This window comes from Macaca nemestrina, chromosome 17 (genome assembly GCF_043159975.1).
Source record: "Macaca nemestrina isolate mMacNem1 chromosome 17, mMacNem.hap1, whole genome shotgun sequence".
NCBI classification, from domain to species: Eukaryota; Metazoa; Chordata; class Mammalia; order Primates; family Cercopithecidae; genus Macaca; species Macaca nemestrina.
In genome coordinates this window covers 18664709-18682313 of record NC_092141.1, presented here as the reverse complement: position 1 = coordinate 18682313, position 17605 = coordinate 18664709, and the positions used below count along the sequence as shown (strand labels likewise).

Genomic DNA, 17605 nt, shown 5'->3' with positions numbered 1-17605 from the left:
TAAAATAAATAAATAACAGTAACAATAATAAAGTGCCTGCTCTTGGATTATACACCTACAGAGTAATAATGTTGCAGTTTAGACTCACATTTGTCCTAATTTAAATGACCACCCTGTTAACTAAAAGTAGTACCATGAACAAAATTCACTCATAATCCCACGGCCCAAGCGACAGGCTTAAGTGAGGAAGGCCCTGTGCAGTCTTCCCGGAAATCTCGGTCCACACACGAGACCTGCAGCCTAAGCGGGTCAGTCCTACGGGTCCCTGCCCCAGGTGCGCAGCTGCACCACGAGGCCTCCAGCCGGCCCGGAGCAGCCAGCCCTGCCCGCCGCTCCGTTGCAGCCAATAGCGCGGGTGCGTTTGGTGGCGGCCCCTGCTTGACTGCGCTCTCTGATTGGGCGCCTTCCGGGGCGGGGCCAAGCCTAAGCCTGGCGCGCGGGGTGCACCTAGCGGAGCGCGAGCTGTCCAGCGCCAAGTTCGGGGTTTGGGGTTGGCGCGGCCCGTCACGTGGCTGGCCCGCGGCGGTGCGCGGGGCGTTGGGTCAGCGGATCTGGGACTCTGGTGGCACCGGCGGCGGCGTAGGACCGAGACGTCGCTAGGCACGTGCGCGGGCCGTGTTCCGGTAGGTGGGCGGCTTCGGGTCTTGGGCCGCGGCGTCCCGGAGCCCGGGGGGGTGCTTCGGCGTCCTCGCTGTCCCCCGCCGTACCCCACTCTCTGCAGCCGGAACGACGGGAGGGGAGCGCTTGTGTCGCGCCTGGGCTGGGGGTCGGGCGGCCTGCCGCAGCGCCCCGGTTGCAGGCACATTCGGTACGATGGGGTGGTGGCCCTTGGCCTTTGGCAGGAGTGCGAAGGCTTATAGCGGATGTGAGTAGCCGCTCTCTACTGAGCACTTTTCTCGTTGAGCATTTTCAATTTAAACACAACCCCTAGCCACGCTCCTTCACAGCAAAGCTGCAAGTCGAGTGGTACCGTTTCCCCCATTTTACAGGTGAGGAAGGTGGTGGGGCTCGGAGAAAGGAGACAACTTAAATGGCAGAGCCTAGAATAGAACCCGGGTTCTCAAAGCCTGAGCCCCTAAACGCTACGCGCAGGGTCGCTCCACTTTTGGCCCGTGCCACCAGATCCCTGTGGGGAATGAGCTCTTCCTGTTGCCCGCAATCTGCTACCCCGTGTTCTAGGAGACAAATGTCTCACTGTGAAGTTCTTGGCCCGGTGCCTCTGCTTCGAGATTCTGGGAGTTAAGTGACTCTTGGTCCAGCTGAGGTCAGCACAGATGCGGGCCTTCAATCGGCCAGTTACCCAGAGAATAGACTGGAAACATCAGTTTAGGTTCTTGCAGAAATAACATTGTAGGCGGGGTGCGGTGGCTCATGCCTGTAATCCCTGCACTTTGGGAAGCTGAGGCGGACAGATCACTTGAGGTCAGCAGTTCGAGACCAGCCTGGCCAACATGGTGAAACCCCATCTCTACTAAAAATACAAAAAACACTAGCTGGCCGTGGTGGCACACACCTGTAATTGCAGCTACTGGGAAGGCTGAGGCAGGAGAATCGCTTGAACCCGCGAGGTGGAGGTTGCAGTGAGCAGAGATCACACCACTGCACTCCAGCGTGAGTGACAGAGTGAGACTCTATCTCAAAAAAAAAAAAAAAAAAAAAAATGTATTACTTGGGGAAACTTGGAACAGAAGTGGTTAATTGTGTTTTTATTTAGCGCAGTGTCCTGAGACAAGGCTTTGGAACTGAAGAGAAACCAGAGTTCAGATTCTGGCTCTTATATGGCTTTAGACAAGTTAGCTCCCTGGGCCTCAATTTCCTCCTCTGTAAAGAAGAGAACCAAAATCTGTGTGTGAGATAGAAGATGTGCAACAAGGTAGTTCCCTGAGCAGATCCTTGGCTGGATCCACTTGTAAGATTTGGAGGTATGGGGAGGCTCGTGACCTTGCAGGTGACTTCACTTACTAGGTCTCTGTCCTGGCGTTGAGGATCATGCCACACATGAGCAATGGTGCCTCTACAGAAATATCCATTGCTGTAATGACTGATGTTGCAGTGAGCTGTGTTAGCTGGGGGGCTTACCAGGTGTTACAGAATGTTAATGAAGATGTCCCTAAGATTACCAAGTTTCCTTTTTTTTTTTTTTTTTGAAATGGAGTCTCGCTCTGTCACTCAGGCTGGAGTGCAGTGGCGTGATCTTGGCTCACTGCAATCTCTACCTCACTGGTTCAAGCTCTTCTCCTGTCTCAGCCCCTCGAGTAGCTGGGATTACAGGCATATGCCACCATGCCTGGCTAATTTTTGTATTTGTTTTTTTTTTTTTTTTTTTTTTGAGACGGAGTCTCGCTCTGTTGCCCAGGCTGGAGTGCAGTGGCACAATCTCAGCTCACTGCAACCTCTACCTCCTGGGTTCAAGTGATTATCCTGCCTCAGCCTCCTGAGTAGCTGGGGTTACAGGTGTGTGCCACACGCCCAGCTAATTTTTGTATTTTTAGTTGAGACAGGGTTTTACCATGTTGGTCAGCTGGTCTCGAACTCCTGACCTCAGGTGATCCACCCGCCTCGGCCTCCCAAAGTGCTGGGGTTACAGGCGTGAACCACTGCGCCCGACTAATTTTTATATTTTTAGTAGACACAGGGTTTCACCATATTGGCCAGACTAGTCTCAAACTCCTGACCTCAAGTGATCCACCCACCTTGGCCTCCCAAAGTGCTGGGATTATGGGCATGAGCCACTGCGCCCGGCTGCTTTTCTTTCCTTTTAGAGAGACAGGGGTCTCACTATGTTGCCCAGGTTGCTCGATTCCTGTGGTCCTGTGACTCCCCAGACTTCAGGTGTGCAAGCCTGATTTCTGACCCTTGGCCAGTCACACTTTCTCCTTTGGGCTTTGAACTTGGGATGCGCTGCACTTGTTTACTCTGTGTAGATTGCTCTCATCCCAGATCTCATGCTTGGCTCAGATTTCAGTTCAGGGACATTCCCTGGCCCAGTCTGAAGTAGCCCTGCACCCATTTATTGCATCTTTTTTTTTTTTTTTTTTTTGGATACAGGGTCTTCCTCTCTTGCCCAGGCTGGAGTGCTGTGGGAAAATCTCAGCTCACTGCAGCCTCAACCTCTGGGACTCAAGCGATCCTCCTGCCTCAGCCACCCAGAGTAGCTGAGAATACAGGTGCACGCCACCAGGCTCAGGTAATTTTTTGTATATTTTTTGTAGAGACAGGGTTTTGCCATGTTGCCTAGGCTGGTCTTGAACTCCTGGGCTCAAGTGGTCTTCTCCCCTCGGTCTCTCCAAGTTCTGAGATTACAAGTATGAGCGACCATGCCTGGCCTTGTGTATTTCTTTTTTTTTTTTTTTTTTTTGAGATGGAGTCTTGTCCTGTCACCCAGGCTGGAGTGCAATGGCATGATCTTGGCTCACTGCAACCTCCATCTCCCGGGTTCAAGCGATTCTCCTTCCTCAGCCTCACAAGTAGCTGGGATTACAGGTGTGTGCCACCACACCCGGCTAATTTTTGCATTTTTAGTAGAGACAGGGTTTCACCTTAGTTGGCCACACTGGTCTCGAACTCCTGACCTCAAGTAATCCACTCGCCTTGGCCTACCGTGGTACTGAGATTACAGTTGTGAGCCACCGTGCCTGGCCTGTATTTCTTGTTTACAATTTGTTTCTTATAAGAGCAGGACCTCTGTCTTAGTAACCTCTGTATTCTTAGTGCCTATCTGTGTGCCTGGGACATAAGAGTTGTTCAATAAATGTTGATTGAATGAATTCATTGTAGGCTAGTAGTGGAGTAGACCTCTTAGATATCAAAAACTTATTTTGGACTTTTTTTTTTTTTTTTCTTTTTGAGAGATAGGGTCTCACTCTGTCATCCAGGCTGGAGAGCAGTGGCAGAATCATAGTTTATGGCAGCCTCGACCTCCTGGGCCCAAGTAATCCTCTCACTTCAGCCTCTCAAGTAGTTGAGACTACAGGCATACACCATCATGTCATCCAGCTAATTTTTAATTTTTTTTTTTTTTTTTTTTTCTGAGATGGTGTCTTGCTCTGTCACCCAAGCTGAAGGCAGTGGCGCGGTCTTTGCTCACTGCAACCTCCGCCTCCCAGGTTCAAGTGATTCTTCTGCCTCAGCCTCCTGAGTAGCTGGAACTACAGGCGCATGCCACCACACCCGGCCAATTTTTGTATTTTTAAGAGACAGGGTTTCGACGTGCTGGCCAGGCTGGTCTCAAACTCCTGACCTCAGGTGATCTCCCCTCCTTGGCCTCCCAAAGTGCTGGGATTATAGGCGTGAGCAATGCCTGGCTGTTTTTTTTTTCTTTTCTTTTTTTTTTTTTTTGAGACAGAGTCTCACTTTGTCACCCAGGCTGGAGTGCAGTGGCGCGATCTCGGCTCACTGCAACCTCCACCTCCTGGATTCAAGCGATTCTACTGCCTCGGCCTTCCGAGTAACTGGGACTACAGGCATGGGCCACCGCACCCAGCTAATTTTTGTATTTATAGTAGAGACCGGGTTTCACCATATTGGCCAGGCTGGTCTCAAACTCCTGACTTTGTGATCTGCCCACCTTGGCCTCCCAAAGTGCTAGGATCACAGGCATGAGCCACCGCGCTGGACCTAATTTTTTTTTTTGAGACTGAGTCTCACTCTGTCGCCCAGGCTGGAGTGCAGTGGGGTGATCTTGGCTCACTGCAACCTCTGCCTCCTGGGTTCAAGCGATTTTCCTACCTCAGCCTCCTGCATAGCTGGGATTACAGAGGCCCGCCTCTATGCCCGTCTAATTTTTGTATTTTTAGTAGAGACGGGGTTTCGCCATGTTGGCCAGGCTAGTCTCCAACTCCTGACCTCAGGTGATCCACCCGTGTTGGCCTCCCAAAGTGCTGGGGTTACAGGCGTGAGCCACTGTGCCTGGCAAAAAATTTTTTTTTTTGAGATGGAGTCTCGCTTTGTTGCCAGGCTGCAGTGTAGTGGTGCGATCTCTGCTCACTACAATCTCCACCTCCCGGGTTCAAGCCATTCTCCTGCCTCAGCCTCCTGAGTAGCTGGAATTACAGGCAGGCGCCACCACACCTGGCTAATTTTAGTATTTTTAGTGGAGATGGGGTTTCACCATGTTGGCCAAGATGGTCTTGATCTCCTGACCTCGTGGTCTGCCCGCCTCGGCCCCGCAAAATGCTGGGATTACAGGCGTGAATCACTGTGCCTGACCTTTTTTTAAAAAAAATTTTTTTTTTTGAGACACAATATCACTCTGTCATCCAGACTGGAGTGCAATGGCACATTCTCAGCTCACTGCAGCCTCCACCTCCCAGGCTCAAGTAAGTCTTATGCTTCAGGTGTATGCCGCCACACCCAACTAATTTTTTATATTTTTAGTAGAGACAGGGTTTCACCATGTTAGCCAGGCTGGTCTCAAACTCCTGGCCTCAAGCTGATCTGCCCACCTCAGCCTTCCAGAGTGCTGGGATTACAGACGTGAGCCACCTTGCCCAGCCTAATTTCTAAATTTTTGTAGAGACGTGGTTTCACTGTGTTGCCTAGGCTGTGGTTAACTCCTAGGTTCGAAATCCCCCATCCTTGACCCCACTAAGTGCTGGGATTACAGGCATAAGCCACCATGCCAGGCCTTTTTTTTTTTTCTTCCCTGAGAGGGAGTCTTGCTTTGTCATCCAGGCTGGAGTGCAGTGGTATGTCCTTGGCTCACTGCAACCTCCATCTCCTGTGTTCAAGCAATTCTCCTGTCTCAGCCTCCCAAGTAGCTAGGATTACAGGCGCCCACCACCACACCCGGCTAATTTTTGTATTTTTAGTAGAGATGGGGTTTCACCATGTTGGCCAGGCTGGTCTTGAACTTCTGACCTCAGGTGATCTGCCTGCCTTGGCCTCCCAAAGTGCTGGGATTATAGGCGTGAGCCTCTGGGGCTAGCCAAACCTGTAATTCTTTAGGAAGATTTATATTCAAACAAGTCCTTTTTTTAAACAAACAAACAAACAAAAAACCACACAGGGTCTTACTCTGTCACCCAGGCTAGAGTGCACTGCCACAGTCACAGCTCATTGCAACCTCTAGCTTCCAGGATCAGGTGATCCTCCCACCTCAGCCTCCTGAATAGCTGGGACTACAGATGCATGCCACCACCACTAGCTAATAATTTGTATTTTTTGTAGAGATGGGGCTTTGCCATGTTGCCCAGGCCAGTCTTGAACTCCTGGGCTCAAGCGATCCTCCTGCCTCAGTCTCCCAAAGTGCTGGAATTACAGGCATGAGCCACCACACCCAGCCCAAGTACATATTTTAACCAACAGCTTCACAGGAACTCTGTGGAGTACTTAGAGCATGTGCTTTGGGGTTTTGAGTCCTACCTCTGTGGCTAACTTGCTGTGCAGCCCTGGGCTAAGATATTTTACTTTTCTTTGAGACAGAGTCTCGCTCTGTCGCCAGGCTGTAGTGCAGTGGCGGTCTTGGCTCACTGTAACCTCTGACTCCCAGGTTCAAGCGATTCTCCTATCTCAGCCTCCTGAGTAGCTGGGATTACAGGCGCTTGCCACTACGTCCGGATAATTTTTGTATTTTTAGTGGAAATGGGGTTTCACGGTGTTGGACAGGATGGTCTCGATCTCCTGACGTGGTGATCTGCCCACCTTGGCCTCCTAAAGTGCTGGGATTACAGGCGTGAGCTACTGCGCCAGGCCGCGATATTTTACTTTTCTAACCTCGCTTATTTTTCTTTCTTTAGTTCTTTTTTTTTTTAAGAGTCTTAGACTCAGTAGCTAGGACTATAGGCCCACCCCACCATGCCCAGCTAATTTGTTTTTTTTGTAGCCATGCCCAGGCTGGTCTTGAACTCCTGGCCTCCCAAAGTGCTGGGATTACAAGTGTAAGTTGCCATGCCTGGCCCTGAGCCTCATTTTCATTATTTGAAGTATGAAATAAATTAACACATTAAAGTGTTGCTAGGATTAAAATGAGGTCCTTATATATTCAAAAATCATATAGAGATTTTTGAGGCCCTTCTTATAGCAAAATTTCCATTTACATTTTTCTGGAGCCTGGAGAAATGTGTCCAGAGTGAGTGAATAGGTGCTATTTGCTGTACTTACATTATCATTTATAAAATACTACTGGTGATCATCCTGGAAAGATGATCCCAACTGCCTATATCCTGTTCATCATTAACTTGTGTGTCCCAAAAAAATCTTTTGAAAAGTTGCTAAATAGTGAATATTTACTATGTTATGAGAGCCTGCCAGTTCAAGTCAATGATTCATCTGTTCAGTCATTTGGAAAATATTCTTTTTTTTTTTTTTTTTTTTTTTTTTTTGAGACGGAGTCTTGCTCTGTGGCCAGGTTGGAGTGCAGTGGTGTGATCTCGGCTCACCGCAAGCTCCGCCTCCCAGGTTCAAGCGATTCTCCTGCTTCAGCTTCCCGAGTAGCTGGGACTACAGGTGCGTGCCACCACGTCCAGCTCATTTTTTGTATTTTTAGTAGAGACGGGGTTTCACCATGTTGGTCAGGATGGTCTCAAACTCCAGACCTCGTGATCTGCCCACCTTGGCCTCCCAAAGTGCTGCGATTACAGGCGTGAGCCACCACACCTGGCCAGAAAATATTTTTCATATATAGCGGTGTTGGGTACCGCAGGTGATTTTTTAAAAAGTAACACTCACTCCTTACCTTCAAGGAATTTAGTGTAGTTGTGGGCGATAAGCTATACCCATGAGAAGTTTGACTGAGAGGAGGTGGAGTTGGACTGCCTGCAAGTGGGGAAGAGGGTCAGTTCTCATTTCTGAGGGAGATGAGCTGACGTCTGCAGTTCGGAAAGGAACCAGAAGTTCCACACGGTGGTTTTGCAATAGAACATGCTCATATTTACCAAGCGATTCTGAGGGAAAGGCTAAAAAATTGTATTAGTTTAGCAACTCGATAGAACTAACAGGTTGTGATGAACTTTGATTAAATGTAATGCTGGGGCCAGGCATGGCGGCTCACGCCTGTAATCCCAGCACTTTGAGAGGCCGAGGCAGGCGGATCACTTGAGTTCAAGACCAGCCTGACCAACGTGGTAAAAGTCCATCTCTATGAAAAATACAGAAATTAGCCAGACATAGTGACGCACACCTGTAGTCCCAGCTACTCGGGAGGCTGAGGCAGAAGAATCACGTGAACCCAGGAGGCAGAGGTTGCAGTGAGCCAAGATCACGCCATTGCACTCCAGCCTGGGTGACAGACTGAGACTCTTGTCTCAAAAAGATAAAAATAAATAGGTGGGGCATGGTGGCTAACGCCTGTAATCCCAGCATTTTGGGAGGCCAACACGGGTGGATCACAAGGTCAGGAGATTGAGACCATCCTGGCTAACACAGTGAAACCCCATCTCTACTAAAAATACACAAAATTAGCTGGGCGTGGTGGCATGTGCCTGTAGTCAAAAGACTGAGGCAGGAGAATCGCCTGAACCTGGAAGGCGGAGATTGCAGTGAGCCGAGATCACCCCACTGCACTCCAGTCTGGGCAACAGAGCAAGACTCCATCTCAAAAATAAATAAATAAATAAACTAAAAAAATCAATTTAATGCTGGAAGCTACACACGTATTTCCCATTTTTTAGGCAGCTTCGAACCAGTGCAATGGAGACGCCAGTCAATGGGGCCCACAAGGATGCTGACCTGTGGTCCTCACATGACAAGATGCTGGCACAGCCCCTGAAAGACAGTGATGTTGAGGTGAGATCTGTGGAGTGTTCACAGACGTTTTTATGTTGGAGGCCTTCATTTAAATCTCTAGTTCTAACTACAAATTAATTAGGGACAGCCTTGAAATGAGTATTATCCTGCTGGATTTACAGGTGGTGGCAGACAAAATGGCTACAAATCCTTTGAGAGTAAATTTAAAGATTGTGGGTTTCTTCAAAGTGTGGAGCACTGTGCAGGGTGCTCTGGAGAAAAGCAGAGAAGGGGAGAGATCACTGACAGTTGACCCTTTCCTGACAGTTCACAAGGTATATAGATCTATCTAGACATCTGGAAACACCTTTATTTTATTTTACTTGTTTATTTATTTTTTTGAGACAGTTTCACTCTTCTTGCCCAGGCTGGAGTGCAATGGCGTGATCTTGGCTCACTGCAACCTCCACCTCCTGGGTTCAAGGGATTCTCTAGCCTCAGCCTCCTGAGTACTGAGTAGCTGGGATTACAGGCACCCACCACCGTGCCCGGCCTTTTTTTTTTTTTTTTTTTTTTTTTTTGAGATATAGTCTTGCTCTGTTGCTCAGACTGGAGTGCAATGGCTCCATCTCGGCTCACTGCAAGCTCCACCTCCCAGGTTCATGCCATTCTCCTGCCTTAGCCTCCCGAATAGCTGGGACTACAGGCGCCAGCCACCACGCCGGCTAATTTTTTGTATTTTTTTTTTAGTAGAGATGGGGTTTCACTGTGTTAGCCAGGATGGTCTTGACCTCCTGACCTCGTGATCCGCCTGTCTCAGCCTCCCAAAGTGCTGGGATTACAGGCATGAGCCACCACGTCGGGCCTAATTTTTGTATTTGTAGTAGAGATGGGATTTCGCCATGTTGGCCAGGATGGTCTGGAACTCCTGACCACAGTTGATCCACCCGCCTCGGCCTCCCAAACTGCTGGGATTACAGGCATGAGCCACTGTGCCCAGCCTTGTTTTTATGAAAGCTTTACTGAGATATCACTCATTTGCCATACAATTTAGTGGTTTTTAGTATATTTATAGTCAATTTTAGAACACTTTTATCCCCCCAGAAAGAAACCTTGAACCCATTAGCAGTCAACCCAAACTCCCCAACCCTGGTCAATCACTCATCTACTTTCTGTCTCTGTGAATTTGCTGAAATATCTTTTCTTTTGATTTTTGAGACAGGGTTTCACTGTCACTCAGGCTGGAGTGCAGTGCCGTGCTCTTGCCTCAGTTCACTGCAGCCTCCGCCCCTTGGGCTCAAGTGATCCTTCTACTTCGGCCTCCTGAGTTGCTGGGACTACAAGTGCATGCCACCACACCTGGCTGATTTTTTGTGTTTTTGGTGGAGGCAGGGTTTCACCATGCTGCCCAGGCTGGTCTTGAACTCCTGGGCTCAATCAGCCTGCCTTAGTCTTCTGAAGTGCTGGGATTACAGGTGTGAACCACCGTGCCTGGCCTAAAGCATCTTTTCTTTTAAGGAAGAGGAGCCGGGCGCGGTGGCTCAAGCCTGTAATCCCAGCAGTTTGGGAGGCCGAGACGGGCGGATCACGAGGTCAGGAGATCGAGACCATCCTGGCGAACACGGTGAAACCCCGTCTCTACTAAAAAAATACAAAAAACTAGCCGGGCGAGGCGGCGGGCGCCTGTAGTCCCAGCTACTCGGAGGCTGAGGCAGGAGAATGGCGTAAACCCGCAGGGCGGAGCTTGCAGTGAGCTGAGATCCGGCCACTGCACTCCAGCCCGGGCGACAGAGCCAGACTCGTCTCAAAAAAAAAAAAAAAAAAAAAAAAAGGAAGAGGAATGAGGAATAAGGTTCAGGGAGGGAGAAACTTGGTGAAATGTAGGGATAAAAATAACAGGATGGTGATGTTAAAAATTAGGTGGGACGCTTAAACGTAACTTTCTTTTTTTTTTTTTTTTTTTTTTTGAGACGGAGTCTCACGCTGTTGCCCAGGCTGGAGTGCAGTGGCGCGATCTCGGCTCACTGCAAGCTCCGCCTCCCGGGTTCCCGCCATTCTCCTGCCTCAGCCTCCTGAGTAGCTGGGACTACAGGCGCCCGCCACCGCGCCCGGCTAATTTTTTGTATTTTTAGTAGAGACGGGGTTTCACTGTGGTCTCGATCTCCTGACCTTGTGATCCGCCCGCGTCGGCCTCCCAAAGTGCTAGGATTACAGGCTTGAGCCACCGCGCCCGGCCTAAACGTAACTTTCTCTTCATTTTGTTTTTCTTTTTTTGAGATGAAGTCTCGCTCTTGTTTCCCAGGCTGGAGTGCGATGGCGCTATCTCAGCTCACTGCAACCTCCACCTCCCAGGTTCAAGCGATTCTCCTGCCTCGGCTTCCTCGTGTAGCTGAGATTATAGGCGCCTGCCACCACACCCATCTAATTTTTGTATTTTTAGTAGAGACGGGGTTTCACCATGTTGGCCAGGCTGGTCTAGAACTCCTGACCTCAGGTGATCCACCAGCCTCAGCCTCCCAAAGTGCTGGGATTACAGGCATGAGCCACTGTGCCCCGCCATCATTTTGTTTCTCTTTTTTTTTTTTTTTGAGATGGAGTCTCGCTCTGTCTCCAGGCTGGAGTGCAGTGGTGCAGTGGCGTGATCTCGGCTCACTGCAGGCTCCACCTTCTGGATTCATGCCATTCTCCAGCCTCAGCCTCCTGAGTAACTGGGACTACAGGCACCTGCCACCATGCCTGGCTAATTTTTTTGTATTTTTAGTAGAGACGGGGTTTCACTGTGTTAACCAGGATGGTCTGGATCTCCTGACCTTGTGATCCGCCCGCCTCGGCCTCCCAAAGTGCTCGGATTACAGGTGTGAGCCACTGCGCCCGGCCCATTTTGTTTTTCTTAGTTCATTGATTAGTGCTTTCTCAGATACTAAAACCTTTGAGGAGGATTCATTCTATTCCTTAAGTGTTATGAGAGTCCTTGATATTATTTGGATTAAGATCAGCTTCTGAAGGCACAATCAATATTAATGTGAAAGAGTGTCTTTTCCCTTTAGGAGGTTGTAATTTGGATCAGAGCAAAATTTTAAACTAAAATTTCCAAATATCAAGCATCTGTTTTCTTCTCATAAGGTTTACAACATCATTAAGAAGGAGAGTAACCGGCAGCGGGTTGGATTGGAGCTGATTGCCTCGGAGAATTTCGCCAGCCGAGCAGTTTTGGAGGCCCTAGGCTCTTGCTTAAATAACAAATACTCTGAGGGGTACCCGGGCCAGAGGTACGTGAATCTCTTCGAAGGCCTGGTTCTGACACAGTCATAGGGAGTACTGAATCAGCCTAGGACCTAAACAATTTGGAAATTTCAGAAAACAGCAAGCTTCCCAACTGTAGGATTTCTGTTCCACACCTGCTCTCTGACATAACTCTTTTATTCCCAGCATGTGATAACACTGAAGAGCTCGGCGCAGGTGTACTCCGGGGCACATTTCATAGTCCTTTGGGGGCTTTCTAGAAAAATAGGCCAGTTTGTAAGGAGTATTGAGCCACTGGACTGGTGTGTGGCCTCTGTCTAGAAAAGGTCAGTGTCATCAGAGGGAGGCTGCAGAAGGTGGCCATTGCCATGTGAGTCATCGAGTCTGTATTGGAAATGGTGTGGAAGTGGAGGCTGAATCTGCAATACTGGAAGCCATTTCTGCATTATAAATGTTGGATTTACACATGCAGTGGCTTTCAGTTAACTCTTTCACCCTCAGAATTACAGTGTTATATTTGTTTTCGTTTTTTGCAGTCATCATCAGGCAAAGAAAAGAAATTACAGAATTAGACATGGCTTTTGCAAATGTGTGCATTTTTGTCCCAAAGGAAACAGAAAGAAAGGTCACCCTTGGAGAAGGAATTGCCATTCTGTCCTGAGATGCCCCTGAAGCTCTATGTAGAAGACAGAATCAAGTTGAAGGCATTGTCTTTCTCCTACTGTGAATAACTAACTTTTGCATTGTGCCTTGAAGAATTTACAATGTGTTTTCTTTCTTCTGTCTCTCCTTTCTTTTTCCTTTCTTCTTTCAGGCTAAGGTATTTTGTTAACACCGGGTGTTTTCTTTTTTTTTTTTTTTCTTTTTGAGACATGGTGTGTCTCACCCAGGCTGAAGTGCGATGGTGTGATCAAGGTTGACTGCAGCCTTGGCCTCCTGAACTCAAGCCATCCTCCCACCTCAGCCTCCTGAGTCACTGGGACTATAGGCACACACCACCACACCCAGCTAATTTTTTGTAGAGACACAGAGTTTCACCATGTTGCCCAGGCTGATCTCCATCTCCTGAGCTCAAGCGATTCACCCACCTCAGCCTCCCAGAGTGCTGGGATTAGAGCTGTGAGCCACTGCACCCAGTCCACACCAGGTGTTTTCACAACTAATATTTCATTTGATTCTCACAGCAATGTATCAGGCAAGGGGTGGTGGTTTCTACATTTTTAAAAAGGGGACTGAGTGTGGTGGCTCATCCCTGTAATCTCAGTGCTTTAAGAGGCCAGGGCAGAGGATCATTTGAGGCTAGGAATTTGAGACCAGCCTGAGCAATATAGTGAGACACTGTCTCCAAAACAAAATTTAAAAATTAGCCGGACATGGTGGCATGCACCTGTAGTCGCAGCTACTCAAGAGACTGAGGTGGAGTATTGCTTGAGCCCAGTAGATCAAAGGCTGCAGCGAGCTTTTGATCTAGCTTTGCCAGTGTACTCCAGCTGGGGTGACAGAATGAGACCCTGTTTCTAAAGTTAAAAAAAAAAACACAAAAAACTACAACTTAAATAGAAGTGTAATTACATCGTGTATTCATGTTAAAGGGCTTTTTTTTTTTTTTTTTTTTTTTTTTAAAAGACAGAGTATCACTCTGTTGCCAGGCTGGAGTGTGGTGGCACAATCTCGGCTCACTGCAACCTCCACCTCCCAGGTTCAAGCAATTCTCCTGCCTCAGCTTCCCAAGTAGCTGGGACTACTGCTGCACGCCACCACCCCCAGCTAATTTTTTGTATTTTTAGTAGAGACGGAGTTTCACCATGTTGGCCAAGCTGGTCTCGATCTCCTGACCTTGTGATCCACCCGCCTCAGTCTCCCAAAGTGCTGGGAGTACAGGCGTGAGCCACTGCGCCCAGCCAATTAAAGGGCTCTTTTTTTTTTTTTTTTTTTTGAGACGGAGTCTCGCTCTGTCACCCAGGCTGGAGTGCAGTGGCCGGATCTCAGCTCACTGCAAGCTCCGCCTCCCAGGTTCATGCCATTCTCCGGCCTCAGCCTCCCGAGTAGCTGGGACTACAGGCGCCCGCCACCTCGCCCGGCTAGTTTTTTGTATTTCTTAATAGAGACGGGGTTTCACCGTGTTAGCCAGGATGGTCTCGATCTCCTGACCTCGTGATCCGCCCGTCTCGGCCTCCCAAAGTGCTGGGATTACAGGCTTGAGCCACCGCGCCCGGCTAAAGGGCTCTTTTAAAAGGTAATTATTACATGTTTTCATTATCATATTTTGTTAATATAATTTAATATTAATCTATCTTTGGAATATTATTTATAATCGAAGGCAATATTTGAAAACAATAGGCAAGGCATGGTGGTTTACACCTGTAATTCCAGCACTTCAGGAGGCTGAGGCAGGGGGATCACCTGAGGTCAGGAGTTCGAGACCAGCCTGGCCAATATGTCAAAACCCCGTCTCTACTGAAAATACAAAAATTAGCCAGATGTGGAGGCGTGTGCCTGTAATCCCAGCTACTCTGGAGGCTGAGGTAGGAGAATTGCTTGAACTCGGGAGGCAGAGAGAGGTTGCAGTGAGCCGAGATTGCACCACTGCACTCCAGTCTGGGAGACACAGCAATATTCCATCTCAGAAAAAAAAAAAGAAAACAATATTGACCTAACATTAATGACTTTGCTTGATACAAACTTAAAAACAAAGTTCTGGGCTTAAAAAAAAAAAGTTATGTATGTATGAATAAATGAACGACAAGGTCTCGTTGTCTTGCCCAGGCTGGCGTGCAGTGGTGCAATCTCAACTCACTGCAGCCTCAAACTCCTGGACTCAAGCAAACTGCCTCAGCCTCTCTGTAGCTAGGACTACAGGTGCGTGCTACCACACCAGGCTAATTTTTAATAGACATGAGGTCTTGCTATGTTGCCCAGGCTGGTTTCAAACTCCTGGCCTCAAGCAGTCTTCCCACTTTAGCCTTCCATATTACTAGGATTACAAGTGTGAGCCACCATATCTGGCCTATTTATTTTTTATTTATTTTTATTTTTTTGAGATGGAGTTTTGCTCTTGTTGCCCAGGGTGGAGTGCAATGGTGCGATCTCGGCTCACCACAACCTCCACCTCCTGGGTTCAAGCAATTCTCCTGCCTCAGCCTCCCCAATAGCTGGGAATACAGGTATGCACCACCATGCCTGGCTAATTTTGTATTTTTAGTAGAGATGGGGTTTCTCCATGTTGGTCAGGCTGGTCTCGAACTCCTGACCTCAGGTGATCCGCCCACCTCGGCCTCCTGAAGTACTGGGATTACAAATGTGAGCCACCACACCTGGCCTGGCCTATTTATTTTTTTAGAGATAGGGTCTTACTCTGTTGCTCTAGCTGAAGTGCAGTGGTACAGTCAAAGCTCACTGTAATCTCCAACTCCTGGGCTCAAGTGATCCTCCCACCTCAGCCTTCCAAGTAGCTAGGACTACAGGTGCAAGCCACTATACTTAGCTCATTTTAAAAATTTTTTGTAGTGCTGAGATCTCACTATGTTGCCCAGCTGGTCTTGAACTCCTGGCCTCAAGCAGTTCTCCCACCTCAGTCTTCCAAATCTCTGAGATTACAGACATGAGCCATTACATGTAATTACTTTAATTTTTTTTTTTTTTTTTTGAGACTGAATCTCACTGCAGTGACCAGGCTGGAGTGCAGTGGGGTGATCTCAGCTCACTGCAACCTCCACCTCCTGGATTCAAGTGATTCTCCTGCCTCAGCCTCCCGAGCAGCTGGGATTATAGGCGCCTGCCACCATTCCCAGCTGATTTTTGTATTTTTAGTAGAGACAGGGTTTCACCATATTGGCCAGGCTGGTCTTGAACTCCTGACCCCAGGTGATCCGCCCACCTCGACCTCCCAAAGCGCTGAGATAACAGGCGTGAGCCACAGTGCACAGTGCCTGGACTGTATCTTTCTTTCTTTCTTTTTTTTTTTTGAGAGGGTGTCTTGCTCTGGCGCCCAGGCTGGAGTGCAGTGGTGCCATATCTGCTCACTGCAAGCTCTGCCTCCTGGGTTCACACCATTCTCCTACCTCAGCCTCTGGAGTAGCTGGGACTACAGGCACCCGCCACCACACCCGGCTAATTTTTTGTATTTTTAGTAGAGACTGGATTTCACCGTGTTAGCCAGGATGGTCTCGATCTCCTGACCTTGTGATCTGCCTGCCTCAGCCTCCCAAAGTGCTGAGATTACAGGCGTGAGCCACTGCACCCAGCCCCAGTTTTGTTTTTTTATATACAGTCTTGTTCTGTTGCCCATGCTGAACTGCAGTGGTGCAACCTTGGCACACTGCAACCTCCACCTCTCAGGCTCAACCCATCCTCCCACCTCAGCCTCCCAAGTAGCTGGGACTACAGACGTGTGCCACCATGCCCGCTCATTTTTTTGTAATTTTAATAGAGACAAGGTTTCACCATGTTGACCAGGCTGGTCTTGAACTCCTGACCTCAAACGTTCTGCCTGCCTTGGCCTCCCAAAGTGCTGAGATTATAGGCATGAGTCACCATTCCTTGCCTAAAATTTTTTAACAGTTTTGAAATGTATCATGGGCTGTAAAGTTTACATTTAAAATGTACAGTTCCACAGAAACCCCCTCTAATTGTGGTAAAATAAAAATATATATAACATATAGGGTATAGTTTCTTTCTCTTTTTTATTTTTATGAGATGGGGTCTCACTGTGTTGCCCAGGCTGGAGTCCAGTGGCCCGATCTTGGCTCACTGTAGCCTCTGCTTCCTGGGTTCAAACGATTCTCGTGCCTCCTACATAGCTGGGATTACAGGCACGGTGCCACCATTTCTGGCTATTTTTTGTATTTTTTGTAGAGACAGGGTTTCACCATGTTAGGCTGGCAATTTCAACCTTTTTTTTTTTTGGAGACGGGGTCTTGCACTGTTGCCCAGGCTGGAGTGCAGTAGTGCAGTCATAGCTCACTGCAGCCTGTAACTGCTGGGCTCAAGTGATCTTCCCACCTTGGCCTTTCAAAGTGCTGGTATTACAGGCATGAGTCACTATGCCCAGCCCATTTTAACTAGTTTTTAAGTGTACAGCTCAGTGACATTATGGGTATGCACATTGTTGTATAACCATCACCACCACCCATCGCCAGAACTTTTTTATCTTGCAGAAATGAAACTCTGTATCCATTAAATAATAACTTCTGCTAATCAGCACATGAGAAATGCTTGGCTGGGCGCGGTGGCTCACACATGTAATCCCAGCACTTTGGGAGGCCGAGGTGGGCAGCTCACTTGAGGCTAGGAGTTCGAGACTGGTCTGGCCAGCATGGTCAAACACTGGCTCTACTAAAAATACAAAATTTAGCCAGGCATTGTGGTGCACACCTGTAATCCCAGCTACTCAGAAGGCTGAGGTGGGAGGATTGCTTGAACCCGGGAGGTGGAGGTTTCAGTGAGCCAAGATCGCGCCACTACACTCCAGCCTGGGCAACAGAGCGAGACTCCGTCTCAGAAAAAAAGTACATGAGATGATGGATATGATAATTAGCTTGACTTAATCATCTCACAATGTATACATATGCCAAAATATCACATTAGGGCCAGGCATGGTAGCTCATGTCTGTAATCCTAGCACTTTGGGAGGCCAAGGCAGGCAGATTCCCCGAGCTCAGGAGTTCAAGACCAGTCCAGGCAACATGGTAAAACCCCG

General features: G+C 48.4%; 1 protein-coding gene across 4 annotated transcripts in view; it reads left to right on the top strand.

The window, feature by feature from the left end:
- Positions 1–471: 471 nt before the first annotated feature.
- The window catches only part of LOC105491103 (serine hydroxymethyltransferase 1), a 38838-nt gene continuing 21704 nt past the window's right edge, over positions 472–17605 (top strand). Inside the window, exons 1-3 of one of the 4 annotated variants that reach the window (XM_071082467.1) lie at positions 472–623; positions 8610–8724; positions 11788–11933. In XM_071082467.1, the coding sequence (XP_070938568.1) occupies positions 8629–8724; positions 11788–11933 (242 nt within the window). In that variant the 5' untranslated portion in view covers positions 472–623; positions 8610–8628. Of the gene's footprint in view, positions 624–714; positions 866–966; positions 990–3061; positions 3188–8609; positions 8725–11787; positions 11934–17605 lie in introns of those variants that run through there. The other 3 variants (XM_071082466.1, XM_071082469.1, XM_071082468.1) reach the window with 3 other exon arrangements.